Here is a 14922-nt window from a genome sequence, read left to right as displayed (position 1 = left end):
TATAAGGAGGGCCAGGCTTACTTGTATTCTCAGTTCCACCACACGAGACACCCACATTCTATTAAAATCCCACTTCAAGTTAATAAAAGCATAATTGCATTTTATTGTAATTCTATATTATATATATATAATATATAGGTGGAGTTCATTGAATACCTGGGAACTCGCAAGAGGCAACGACACAGAATGGTTATTTATCTGTTTTAAAAGGTTGCCAACGTGAATAACGTGTCGATGAAACGGCGAAGTGATGTTCCATCAACATGGTGTATATATATCTTGTGTCGAGCCCACCACTTTATTGTAACAACATGTAAACACAAAGACCTGTTTGTTTGGATGGATCGAGAATTAATGCAATTTTTCGTTCATCTGGTATCTCAAGAGTCTTTGGTCCATATTAATTCAGTCGGCAATTTGCAAGCACCTCTCTTTGAGAGGCATATCTCTCATCAAGAATTAATCACTGTTGAAATGATGTAAATTATATATTACCAACGCTGAATGCATTTGGCTGCATTTTTACGTGATGATCGGCCTTACATTATAAAATTAACTCCATTGCTTCAAATTTTATAATCCTCTTTACATTCAAAGTTATGATAAAATATAGCAACACAAATACAATCTTTACTAAAAGATTAAAGTGCCGTCTCTTTTTTCTTTTCGCTTCTCCGGCCCTTGAACTTCAGCTACCATTAATTGGCACCCAACAGCACATATAGTATTAAAATTAGGTTAACTCCGCTTGTTAAATTGATGAATTATTAATTAGTTCAATAAAATGTTTTATTTATGTTTGGTCAAACACGATTCAATTAAATGTCAACTATTGATCTTCGAATTAATGTAATTTGATCAATTCAATGATTAATTTGATTTTAAGTACCTTACTTCCAGCCATTGTCTGTCATTGCCATTGTTTGCTGTTGACCACATAATTGCCCTCTGCCTCTAGTTCCATTGATGGACATTCTAGTCTTTTCAAGCAATCTCATTTTTGTCTAATTCAAAAGCCAACAATATACTATTGAAAATGAATCATTCTAACTAGTTGAACCGTTAAACTAGTGTCATAACTGATTTAATAAAATACTTTATTGATAACTAGTTTAACCATAATTTGACTATAATTTTGATTATTAACCTTTGAACAGATTAAATGATTGGTTCAATTTTTAAAACTTTTTTTTCTCTTTTGTTCCTTCCTCTTTATCCCTCTTGATTCTCTTCTTTCCCTCTCCTGTCCGTGCGACTTCCTTTTGGTAACTTGTGAGAGGGAAAAAAATAAAAAAAACAGCAATGGAATCCGTGGCCAATAATATATATGCCACCAAGTTTGATCACAAATCTCAGTTGACTCTCTGCATGCTGGTATATGGTAACCAAGAGAAATTGTCCTATCTGAGATTTGAATTTGTGATAATGTCTAACCACAGTTTTGCAAGTGACCATGGACACCTAGAATTTCCTTCAAAACAGAGTAATTTTTAAAATAAATTGCATACATCAAAGCAAATTGGAGGAAATAACAAATTTCCTTGAAGCTCTCAACTTCAACTTCCACCAGCGACCATAAAGTTTTGCAACTACTGAGCAAATTTATTAATGGAAACAAACATACAAAACCGATCCGAGTAGGTTTCATCTCGCTCAAAAGAACTGCCACGTCATTCTTTCTTCCCTATTCCATGGGACATATTATAGATCCCTCTTCCCTGAATAAACAGAAAGCGTATCATGACACATAACAATATATATAAGCAAGATATATTTCTAACTTCCAAGATGAGCTGGATTTAATTTGACAAAAGAACTATGAAGACCAGGCGATGAACTACGATTTCAAACAGAGATAACTCACAATCAGGAAGATTGAAGAAGCTGCCAAGGCAAGTGGTATTGCCACAGATGTGATCTTATCATTTGGTCCTTTCAGGTGTGTGTATTTATGGATACCCTGGAAATATTTTTGCTTCTCAATAAGCTTCTCTCTTGGTCTGAAGGGTAATTCTGACATCCTGCATCGCATCACCATTAATAACGGTGAAAAACTCAGAGCACAGAGAAAACATGGCATGGAAATGAAACATGCAATCAAATTTGTACCACAGTAAGGTGAGTACTGACAAAGACAACCACGCTTAGAAAAGAATTAAAGCCTGGACTCTTGCAAAACTCAGTCTGAATGGAGTGTACACATGAAAGAGAGAGATAGAAATATATGTCCAAATTAACCAAGAAATCCCAAATCTTATCCAACCATAATTTGCGTAAATTAAATCTTCCATTAAAAATTAATTTACTGCTTTTCAGTGCATAGAATATATGTCATATGAGCCATTATGAATTGCAAAATTTTGTATGAATGTGTGTGTTAATCTTGGCATCATAAATAATCAGGTTTACGCAAAAGATGCACGTACGGCCAATTCATAATGCCCAGAAGAATCAGACCATGATCGATCCCAGGGAAGGTCCGCTTCGAAAAATTAGGCAAAATTAAACAACAGAATTGAGCTGACGATATCAAGAAAATGAAATCGATCAAAATCAGAACTTAAAGTGGCTGACGATATGGCCGGATCACCGATGGAAGACAAGACATGAGATATTTTTCTTGGTTAACAGGAAAAAAATGAAAAACAAGAGTGAAGAGATCCGGAAACTGCATATTAATGGAGCTCAGCCACTGTAGCGACAAACACGAAAAGAAGCTTACTTGAATTAATGGAGGCAACGGACTTCTCTGAACACCTGTTGTGCTGTCGATTTGGGAGGAGAAAATGGAGAAGGACGGTTTTTTACTTGTTCAGAATCGTTCACTGGACGGAGATTATAAAACGAGCAAGTTATATTGAAGGATCTCTAGAAGTCAATACTCCCTCCGGTCCTATTTATAAGTCATTTCTACCAACCTCATCAATACCAATACAATAAAAGTACAAGGAATAAAAGTAAGTAAAATTTCAAACATGCCCCTATATAACAAATCTAAAAAGTAATGTCCTGTTACTTTTTCTCTCTCATGAAGGGTAATTTTGGAAATACCTCTCAAATATTACCTAAAAAGACGCACCGTGACTTATAAATGGGACCAAATACACCTTCTAGAATTGGACTTAAATGGGACCGGAGGGAGTATTTATTATGAAGGACCGTAGAAATTACATGTTACTGAAGGATTAGAGAGTGTATACAAAAAATGGATTAGTATACCCCCAGACCTAGACAAAATAATTCTAAGCAAAACAAGAATAACTTTCTTTAAATGAAATCTTAACTTATCTCTGAATTATTTCAAGTAACTTCCTCAGCTATCGAAGAGAGAATAAAGGGCAATGTGTTTCGGGATGAGGGAGCGGCTCATATGGGGATGTGGGAAACAAATTAATGTGTAAATTAATATTTTTAGAATCCAACCGAATATTAAATTGAAAAGGTTAATAACTCATAATTCATATAATTCAATCGGTTAAATTAATGATTGAATTGGTGACATAATTATTAAATTAAAACATTTTTATATGTATATAATAATCTAAATATAAAATTACCACTTGACTTAAAAATAAAACTAAATATTTTAAATTTATCATGACTTAATAAGTTACATGATATAACATAATATTAAATGATTAAAAAAATTAATTATTTTCTAAAAAAACTTGATAAAAAAATAAAAAGGAAAAGGGTATTTTTTTTAACAATTTGATTTTTAAAAACTGGATTCAATTCCTCAATTTACTCTCAATTTTTGATTTGATTGATGATCCAAAGTGGCTTGATCTAATCTAGCTCCTCAAACGATTTTTCCAACTTGATCAAGTCGTTAGCTAGACTGATTGACGGTTTGGCTAATATAACTGTCTGATTCAGTTTGATTTTTAAATAATTGGTGCAAATAATTCTAGCTAGAAAACTAAGTAGAATATTAACTAGTAAATGAAAAGTAAATATGAATACAAAATCTAAATGGTAAAGGTTGTAAGCAATGAGATGGAGCATGACTTAGTGGTCAATAGTAGTACCCAAGATGTTATGGGAATAGATTTCCATTCTCATTTTAAGGATGAGCACCTTATGCTCATCCTTGAGATAAGATCTGGACTATCCCAATAAAATATGGATGGTCCAAATTTTATCCTAAGGATGAGCAGAAAAACCAATTCCAAGTGTTATGCTGTTGTCACCACACTTTTTAAAATATTTATGCTAAATTATTTTTTATTTATTATCATTAATTTAAACATTATATTATATTTAAATACATAAATACATGTGTTGGTCATTGGCTTCTCTTAAATTTTTTTTGAACGTCTCTAACTCTCTATGCTATACTCAAGAAATTTAAATAAAATCTAAATTTTTCTTTAGTTTTTACAATACCAAATAATTAAAATGCGCATTTGTGAAAACGAAGCAACTGGCCCAGGCCCCGTTTGTACTGCAAACGACGCTGCGTCCCCTCCTCCGCCCCAACGAGAGAGAGAGAAATCGAGCCAATCCCTTATTTCTTCGAAACAATAACAATTAAAAACCTTATAAAAATATTAAAAATAATTACAAACATTAAATTATTAAAATCTTAATAACATGTCATAATCTTTATTTATAATAAATTATATTTTATTGATTGACTTAAGATTTATAATAAATTTTTAGCTGATGTTATAAAAATTTTAAATTATTTTTTATTAATTTTTAAACAATAATAAAAATAATAAGTAATTGGTTTGCATTTATCATTGATTTTTTTAAATTCTTAATGAACATTATAAATAAATTTAAGTATATTTAGTAAATTTTTTAAATAATTTATCTATATATTGAGAGTAAAAAATCATAAATAATTAGCTTACAATTCACAACTTACTTTTGTATATTCCTAACTAATATTATAAATAATTTTAAATATATTTACTTAATTTTTAAATGATTTATTTATATATTTACAGTAAAAAATGATACCCTACTAAATTTTGTAAATTCTTAATTAATATTACAAATGATCTTAAATATAATTAATATATTTTGTTCGTTTTAAATTCTAAAACACTTTTAGATTAAATTTTTTATATCAATGAATCTCATTAAATATATTTAATAATTTTATCTTTTTAAAATAAAAATATAAATTTTTAAAAATATTCATAATTTGATATATTAAAAAAAAGATAAAAATTAATTATAGAAAAAAAATGATGATATTAAAATTGATACACTTAATAAAATTTTAATTTACTTAAATATATATTTAATAATTTTATCTTTTTAAAATAAAAATATAAATTTTTAAAAATATTTATAATTTGATATATTAAAAAAAATAAAAATTAATTATAGAAAAAAATGATGATATTAAAATTGATACACTTAATAAAATTTTAATTTACTTAAAATATTTTATATTTTGAGATAGAAAATTTTTTTAAAAATGTTTTATAGTCTAGGACGGAAGGAGTATTTTTAACTGAGTATTTACATCAATGTGATTATAAATAAAGACTTTGAGCTTTTATTTCAATAATTTAATGTCTCTGTTGTCCTTATTGTCATTAGGGTCCCTAACTGTCATTTCCCCAATCTCTTTTCTTTTCTTTTCTTTTCTTTCTTCTTTCTTTCCCCGCAACTTGCAAGGTCGTCGCTGTGGCACTGCGGAATTGAAATCAGCGAATTACCAGCAGACGATAACGGTGTGGACTTGGGGCAGCACAGTTCTGAGGTGACCGGCCATGGCGTTGCCGGTATCATAGACGTATGCTTCTTCGATATCCCTGCAATAACTTGTACACTTTTGGTGACAATGCGCTCCAAGGACAGGATCTCTTACTTCTACGATGGTGCGTATTTCTCTTTGCTTCGTTGGTTCTATACTCATAACACCCATAAATAATAAACAATCAATTTTCCGCTGAATTATATCTGTAGGAGTCGAAGTCGCTCAACTTCTTGTTCCTCTCGATTATATGATTTTCTAGCCCCAGTTCAGCTCATTTATGCTTATTGAAACCCTAATTCTAATATCGTGGTTCTTGTATTGGTTTATTTTCTGGAAAAATATTATCATTAAACAAGAGAACGGTTAATATGGAATTATATAGAGCATATATGTAAATGTTTACTCAGATAAACATCTAATACAGTTTGCCTTGGCAAATTTATTTTTCTGCATTTTAAACTTGGGGAATTTCAGAGTTGTGTATGTTTCATATCACTAGTACTCAAATTGATTGCATACAGTGATGAATTTAACATTACTAGTGCTGACATTCTGTGATGAGTTGTGTATGCATTGTTGCCCATACTTACTATACCACGTTCCTGTGTATGTTTTGATCTGGAATACTTGCATGAAACTTGATATTCCAGGTGACGTGGGAAGCGTTTACTTTGGGCCAAACCATCCAATGAAGCCTCACCGTCTTTGCATGACCCATCATCTTGTCCTCTCATACGAGCTTCATAAGAAGATGGAAATTTATGTTAGTCATATTAATTGGCATTACATTTTTTCTTTCCCCTCATGTTTGTGCTTTATCCAATTTAGCCCGTCATCACACCAATAATTTTATTCTTGTTAATTTATTTTGCGTGATGCAGCGTCCACACAAGGCTTATCCTGTTGAGCTTGCCCAGTTTCATTCAGCTGATTATGTTGAGTTTTTGCACAGGATTACACCTGACACTCAGCATCTGTTCTCGAATGAATTGGCAAAATGTATTCCCATCTTTCTCTTTTGAATGACTCTTGTTGATATATGCTTTAAAAATTTAATTATCTGTTAAGTAAGAAACGTTGAAAGTTTTCTTGCCATGCACATTTTCTTTACATCAGAAAGAGAAATATAATTTAGAGAGGGAGAAGGAACACCAGGGAATGCACGAAAAGTGAGTTTTGTGCTGTGTAACTTCAATTTCATGCTTTGTTAAAGTTCCTCTGTATTGTTTTCATCTCTGCCAGATAATCTTGGAGAAGACTGCCCTGTATTTGACAACTTATTTGAATTTTGTCAAATCTATGCCGGTGGAACCATAGGTAATTTGTCTGTGATGGGATTCTCTTACAGTTTGGTCATGCCTTGTTGTCAATTTGTTATACATACTGACTAATATCCACCTCCAGATGCTGCACGTCGATTAAACAATCAACTCTGTGACATTGCTATAAATTGGGCTGGTGGACTGCACCATGCCAAGAAATGCGAGGCATCTGGATTTTGTTACATCAATGACTTGGTTTTAGGAATCTTGGAGCTTCTTAAATATCATGCTCGTGTTTTATATATTGATATAGATGTCCACCATGGTGATGGAGTAGAAGAAGCCTTCTACTTCACTGATAGGTAAAAATTTCCTGTATAGTCTGGAGCTGTATGAGAGTTATAAAATTTTCAATATGATTGTATTCACTGATGTTCTAATTGTAAAGACAACATCGGCATTAAGCAACTAAGTTCCCTTACTCTTAAAATAGGCAGGAATCCTTTCCCTCTAAAATATTCAACAGTTGAAGTTCTAGGAAGTCACTAAGTTTTGCCACTTAGCTGCTGTTTTGGTATCGTGATACAAATTATAGCTAGGGAAGTTTTAATATCATAATACACTTTGCTTATTTGTAGACTGTAGGTATGTAACAACGTTTTCCTTACTGAGTTTACTGTAAATCAAATTGTGGTGCCAAATAGATCGTTCTAACATGGTTTAATCATATTGAATTTTTATATTACCTTGGTTCCAGCTTTTCAATTGTAGGCTATGCTTGTCATATCAGAAATGAAATGTTTTTAAGTCAGTAGATGGAACTTCTTTTCTGATGGATGCTGATAAGATAATTTTGCCATACCATACGTCTCATGGACTTCTCAATTGCTTTAAACGGTAAAGTTTGCCATGACAGGGTGATGACTGTTAGTTTTCACAAGTATGGAGACATGTTCTTTCCAGGAACTGGTGATGTCAAGGTGATTTCTTTTACTTTCCTGTTTCTAGACTTTTGGTGGTCTGGTGTAACATGTCAGTACTGTCTGGATCTTATTATTAATTGATATAGTTGAATTTTTCTTCATTCTTTGAATCATTCCTACTACTCTATAGATTGGAATGATATAAACGGATTTTACTGCATTGAAGGAAATAGGAGAAAAAGAGGGCAAGTTTTATGCCATTAATGTCCCCCTTAAAGACGGAATAGATGATCCTAGCTTCAATCGGCTTTTTAAGACTGTAAGTTTGACTCTGGAGCCACCTAATATCATAGTTATCTTTTGGGTTGATGCTGCCTAGTGTGAACCTTTCTGTTTAAAATTTTATGTAGATTATTTCTAAGGTTGTCGAAATATATCAACCTGGTGTGATAGTTCTCCAATGTGGGGCAGATTCACTTGCTGGAGACCGTCTGGGTTGCTTCAATCTTTCCATTGATGGTGCTTATCTCCTAGTATATCTCTTGTACTGATTTAAAGTGTGTGTGTGTGTGTGTGTGTAATATGTTCCCTCTCTTTCATAATCGTTACCCAACTTTTATTAGTGATGGTTCAGCTTTATTTGAAGATTATCTTTTGGTTTTTTTTAATAGGTCATGCTGAATGTGTTAAATTTGTAAGGAAGTTCAATTTGCCCTTGCTGGTAGGTTTATATAACCTTATCCTTGGCCTTTATTCGCCTGTGAAGTATCAGATTTACTTAAATATTCTATGACAGGTCACTGGAGGCGGGGGATACACAAAAGAGAATGTAGCTCGGTGTTGGACTGTTGAAACTGGAGTTCTTCTAGATACAGAGCTTCCAAATGGTACATTAAGCCAGCTTTAGTTAGCATTGACCTTTAAAGCATGGTTGATGTGAAATGACTTTATTATCAAAAAGCTCCCTCTGCTCCTAGGTCCTAGTCAGTTTTCCCCTTTCCTTCTTCCTACCAATTGGAAGGTGGATATGGACAGTTTCCTATGGAATCGTATCCGTGCACTAAATTTGCTTTCTTGTGTTTGCAGGTTTATGCAGAAAATGCAATCTACAAGACTGCAAACTTTTCTTATTGCATGCATCTCTTCTGTAATAAATAGAACTGGCAATTTAAAGAAAGCTGACATAAAATGCCAAGGCTTTAAAAAAAAGTTCTAAGATAACCCTCTTCAAATTTCCTTCTATCGCAAATGTCCCTTGCGATTTCAATGTTGGCAATTAAGCCACTTGAACTTTCAACAAGTTCAATGATCCTCCCGATCACCATTTATCATGTAATGAAAAAGGGAGGGGAAAATGAGAAAAGATCTATTGATTTAAGGCCCCGTTTGGTAGTTTGGAATCATGGAGAAAGAAATGGAATTGGACATGGAATCTGTTAACATGTGTGTTTGGTATGCAATAATTATGATTCTTTGGAATCAGGATTCAAGGAAATTTGATGGAATTGGATTCCATCATATGAATCATGGAATCCAATTCCATGGTTCATTTTCTCCAATTTGCCCCTTCTCTCTCCTCCAATATAATTTTTTTTAATTTTAAAAAGGACACTTTAGTCTTTTCTTATTTTAAATACTTATATTTTATTAAAATTATATCAGGATTCCATCATTATACCAAACATACTTTTAAATCCAATTCTATTCCAATTCCAATTCTAATTCCGATTCCGATTCCGATTCCGATTCCATTAAAAACTCTTCCATCATACCAAACATGGCCTAATAGTCAAGTAGAATCTAAAATACAGTTTGGTAAAATTTCTCGTAGTTTTCCTAAAATGTTCTAGTTATGAGTCATAAATTTGTTTGTTTGTAGATGGAAGGGATTATTTGCCAAATGTTTTAAATTTGTTTGGGTTAATTGGCAATGACTAAATTGAAGCGTAATGTGCAATTTGGCCTTAAATTTTGTTTGATCCTTCTTGTTTTCAAGAGATTAACATTGTATGCCTGTTTGATCTGTCTTGCAGAGATCCCTGAGAATGATTACATCAAATATTTTGCTCCAGAATTTTCCTTGAAGATTCCAAATGGGCACATAGTATGTACTTTGTCAATTATCTTGTGTAATGTTGACTTCTAGTTTATGTCTGGATCTTCTCTATTATATAATTTGATTGAAAGGCCATGATCCGTTAGAGTTGGCAGTTCCAATTAATCTTGATATGACCAAATACACGTTACTATGATTTAGTCTGAACCTTGTACTGTGCCATGAAATGTCTATACAAATATACAATACATGCCAGGCCTCTTACCACTTTTCTTATTTTAAATTGATCAGGAGAATTTAAATAGTAAATCATATCTTAGCACCATCAAAATGCAAGTCTTGGAAAATCTCCGTTACATCCAACATGCTCCTAGTGTGCAAATGCAGGAGGTGAGTGTGTTCCTGAACTAGAAATGCTCCCAGTACCCGCAACTTCTATGGAATGAAACTGTTATTATGGTTGTGGGTCATATCTTGGCTTTTCTAAACATACTGATACTACTCGTTTTCGATCATGGCAGGGTGTTTGAGGTGCCATTTAGCTTGTTATAAATAGAAAATGATTTGATATGGGAGAGCAGAGAATATATTGCGAGCACTTGAAGTCTGATTACGCACATTTTGAATTTAATGTATTTATTAATTATTAATATCGTGATAAAGAACCAACTTTAACCCGTAAGTTGATAAATGAGAATGCATAATTTGTAAGTTTTTCCATCAAAAATTGACCAACGCATTGCGGGTCACAGGTCCCTCCGGACTTCTACATTCCTGATTACGATGAAGATGAGCAAAACCCTGATGAGCGCATTGATCGTAAGTAAAGAAAATTCTGCTTCTATTGCCCATTTTCGTGCATTAACATATCACTTCTGGACATTCACATTCTTTTTTCCTTTCGTTGCACTGAACCATTTTAGGTTGTAGACTTTTTTTTTTTTTTTTTTAAAACGTAATTGACGATTCTCTCATTTCAGAGCACACTCAAGACAAGCAAATCCAGCGTGATGATGAATATTATGAAGGTGACAATGACAACGATCATCACATGGATGATGTGTGAAGTCTACCCCAGCTTTGTGTATTCTCTTGGAGGATTGACTAATTTAGGGAAGGGAAGTTGTAATTTGATTCAATCACTCAGTTGAACCAGGGGTCAGGGGTGGGGCAAAAGCAATGGTGTTTTTGTGTGAAAGATGTATTCTTTGTAAATTTGCCTGGAAATTCATCACCGTAGTTGTGTTTGTTTCTTAATGGCGAAGGGCATTGATAGATAGAAGTAACTGCCTCCGCGCAATATCTTGACAGTTGACACTGTTATCAAACATCACCATTCAAGAAATTTGATTAATGAAATGATTTGAGTACATGAATCTTTGCTAGGTGTGACATGGAATTGGGTTGTTTTCATGTTATTCTTCACTCTCTATCTGTCAAATTTTAAACGATTCACATTTGTTATTATTTACAAGTAATTTTTTTTTATTAAATGTGGTTGGCATCAAATGCAGATGCTTTTTTTTTTTTAACCTAAAAATATGGATAGGTTTTTTTAGCAAGAATTTAAACTTTTTTCTCCACGTTTTGATGAAATTCTCTCCGCGAACATTTTCTTCTACTGCCTCCTTACGCTGTTTTGCTTATAAAACAAAATCTGGCAATCTGATCCGTCAGCTCCAAATTTAGTTTGGTTTCTTGTTCTCCTCCCTCCAGCAGGCGGGAAATTCATACTTTTGCCTCCAAAAAACCTTCGAGGGTGGCGCGTGGGAAGAGATCCTCAGATAAGGAAAAAGGAGTTCGTTGAAATTGGAGATTGGTGAATAAATATTTCTTCCTATTTTCATGTTTGCTGGTTTTCATCTCTTATATTTGCTTGTTTTACATATATGCTTGTGTGTAGGGCTGCACAAAGGACTGGACAGCACTGGACTTCACCCTAACCCGAAGTCCGGTCTCTTTTATGAAAAAGACTGGGTTAGGTAACCCGTAGTCCAGTCTTGTCCAGTAATAACCCGAAGATTAACAGGACCGGACTTGGTCCATAGGACTGGGAGACTGGTCCTGTCAGTCCAGTACTCACTTAGCTTTTTTTCCCTCTTTTTATTCTATGAGAGGCAATAATCCATTCCAACATAATAAACTCAATTAAGATAGTAAAAATACTTATAATAATAATAAATCCATAATAATTTCTAACAATAAGAAAAAAAATATTTTTGTTATAGTCTAAATTATTTAAATTTATAAACTTTAATAAAAACAGTACTCAAAAAATTCAACAACACTATATTACAATAACAATTTAGAAACAAACTTAATAAATCTTTATGCAATCATCTCCTTAGCATCAATTACACTTTAAACATTTGTCAAAATAAATTAATTATAATTATAATAAAAAAAATTAATAGGACTGGACTGGACCAAGTGGTCCGGATGCCTGGTCTCTTGTCCAGTCCAACCCGAAAAAATAGTCTGGTCTTTTTAGTCCTTTTGGTCCTGAAGGACCAGTGACTATACAGACCGAACAAGACTGAGACCATCTCGGGTTGGACTGGACCAGACAGGACTGGGAGACTTTTGCACAGCCCTACTTGTGTGTGTGAGAGAGGGAGAGAAATACGTGACAAAAACAAGAAAGAGAAAGAAAAAGTAAACACGAGTTGAAGAAAAATAAAAAGCAGAGACAAGAATGGAATCTTGTCAAAAAAAATTCAATCATTCAAAGAAAGAGAAAAAATAATCAAGGTTAACCAAAAGAGAAAACTCAACCATGATCTTTTCGACCTTCTATAAAATAAGAAGACTATTGGCTTTACAGATATTGAATTTTTTTGACTATCTCTCTCCCTCATTGTAAATCTCTCCACTTATAATATTCCCCTTTCCTCTTCAGCTTTCACTCTTTCCTAGCCATCATTGTAAGTGCTCTATACCTACACCTTGTTTAATATATATAAAAGTCATATGTTCATATTTATTATTTGTTTTAACTTTTATATACTCTGATTCGATTTGCTTCTTGTTTTGGTATCAAAGCCTCATTGATTTTGCATTTACTGATTGATCTGTTTAAACTATTTTTATTTTATAATATTTAAATTTTTTCTAGTGAAAACGTTGGTAAGTCTATGAGTCCGAACTCAACAATATATAAATCCATTAGATTGAGTAGTGGTGTTTCCGTTAAGCTTAGGAAGAAAAAGAATAATAGAAAATAAAACATATAGAAATAGATAAATGAGCTAGTTTAGTAAGATTCTAAGATCTAAATCAATCCAGAAAGGGAAATAAAATGAGTTTAAAAAGTCTTAGCTTACAATCAAATATGAATAGTGCACTTAAAGAAGAAATTAGAGATAGTCAAATTTCTGAAGAAACAAAAGTAACAACAGTCAATTTATAAAACATATTAACAAATTGATCAATGCCAACTTTTAAGGAAGTATAAGTTTGTAAGAAAACATCTTTTGATTTTTCTTATGTAACTCAAACTATAGAAATAGGAATAAAGAAAGAAAAACAATCTATTTATATAATCTCAAAAGAAATAGTAATTAAATATAAATAAAAATATAATTGGATACTTATAGGAAGAATACAATTTATAGTAAAGCTTAATTTTAGGTTAGATTTAGATGAACCCATATTTATATGCTAAAGAGGTAAAAGAAAAAAGATTTTCAAAAATCTCCAGTAGGAATAATACAATCAAATTTATTTGAATGACCAATTTATTTTGATTGTTTCTCAAATTATATTACAGGATTAAAAGACAAAAATTGTAGAGAAGTCTTAGTTATAGAAATAGGTAGCCAAGACCCTTGTTAAAAAGGAGTCACATATATGATTTCACAATACAAGATTATGTTTAAAATTCAGAAAACACATCAAAACTTTAAAGCCATAAAAGAAACTCTTAAAGGAGAATCAATGCTAATAGAAATAAGAGATCACTCCAAAACTTCAGTCATAATACAAAAAAAAAAAATTAGACATATTAAAATTTAATTACCCACTAGTTAGACCTTTCTAAAACTAGCAAAACCAACCTCACTGGAGTGAGAAAAATTGAAAGAAATAATAAAAACTTTTGAAGGAGACATGACCTATGGAATACTAAGTAGGTCAACCTCCTGCAGAATAAGAGATCAAATAGCTATAGTAATTCCATGACAATCTACAAACAATTATAGTATAAGATATAAATTAATGGGATTAGGTTTTAATCCCAAAATTCCACAACCAATATATCAATCAGAACCATCCAGAATTAAAGATGAAAATTCTGAAAAAAAAATATAAAATTAGAGACACAATCAGAAATAATTAGAAAATTTCAACCATCTACAGATTATCAATCTATAAGAAATTCTTTAATGGCTATAAAAAGAGAAGATTTTGAATTAAACAAAGAAATATTAAGAAAAGAATTTATGTTACGAAAAAAAATAGAGATAAAAGAAATTAATTTTTTAAATACTTTCCAAAAGAAGAAAGAGAAAAAAATTTAGAAATATAAGAAAGAGAAAAAAATTTAGAAATATATACTTATAATAATGAAATATTTAATCTTTTTACAGAAAATAATCACCCTTCGATAAATGTTATCACAGCCAGGACTAGAAACTGAATGCGTAGAAATAATATATATGTTACAGCAACACACCCGTCATTGGAAGAAATAACAACTAATATAGGAGAAAATGGAATAATAGCATCACCTTTAAAGATAATAAATCCTCAAGAAAATAAAGAATCACAAAAAATTGTATAGCAAATTAACTATACAAACATATCTTTACATACAATAATTAGATAGAATAGAAAATAAATTAGAAAATAAATAAGTAAATAAAGCCTCTTTAATAGGAAAATAGATCCCATGAAGTCAATATTTAAATAGGAAGCTACGTTTGCAGAACAAGTAAAAACAATTAACTTGGGAAAATAAAA

General features: G+C 31.9%; 2 protein-coding genes across 3 annotated transcripts; one reads left to right on the top strand and one right to left on the bottom strand.

The window, feature by feature from the left end:
- Window positions 1–1401: 1401 nt before the first annotated feature.
- On the bottom strand, window positions 1402–2856 carry LOC129300046 (uncharacterized). Its single transcript, XM_054938572.1, has 3 exons — window positions 2723–2856; window positions 1865–2021; window positions 1402–1718 (listed from the first exon to the last, which is right to left on the bottom strand). The coding sequence occupies exons 2-3, from the start codon at window positions 2018–2020 to the stop codon at window positions 1671–1673; spliced, it is 204 nt and encodes a 67-aa protein (XP_054794547.1). The 5' UTR covers window position 2021; window positions 2723–2856; the 3' UTR covers window positions 1402–1670.
- A 2767-nt stretch (window positions 2857–5623) lies between these two features.
- LOC129300050 (histone deacetylase 9) lies at window positions 5624–11333 on the top strand. Of its 2 annotated transcripts, XM_054938576.1 has the most exons (14): window positions 5628–5843; window positions 6373–6485; window positions 6604–6721; window positions 6965–7039; window positions 7127–7346; window positions 7901–7964; window positions 8134–8226; window positions 8318–8426; window positions 8579–8628; window positions 8704–8794; window positions 9941–10011; window positions 10255–10353; window positions 10716–10782; window positions 10944–11333. In XM_054938576.1, exons 1-14 carry the CDS (start codon window positions 5807–5809, stop codon window positions 11027–11029), a joined length of 1293 nt encoding a protein of 430 aa, XP_054794551.1. In that variant the 5' UTR covers window positions 5628–5806; the 3' UTR covers window positions 11030–11333. The 2 variants fall into 2 exon arrangements, 1 of the variants encoding a protein (XP_054794551.1); XR_008590692.1 differs by lacking the exons at window positions 10716–10782; window positions 10944–11333 and having other exon boundaries at window positions 5624–5843; window positions 8994–10011; window positions 10255–10333.
- The last annotated feature ends 3589 nt before the right edge of the window (window positions 11334–14922 follow it).

The sequence above is a fragment of the Prosopis cineraria genome, unplaced genomic scaffold (assembly GCF_029017545.1).
Source record: "Prosopis cineraria cultivar Desert tree isolate PC_DT_omini unplaced genomic scaffold, ASM2901754v1 PC1405, whole genome shotgun sequence".
Taxonomy (NCBI): Eukaryota; Viridiplantae; Streptophyta; class Magnoliopsida; order Fabales; family Fabaceae; genus Prosopis; species Prosopis cineraria.
This window is presented reverse-complemented; position numbering and strand designations above follow the sequence as displayed.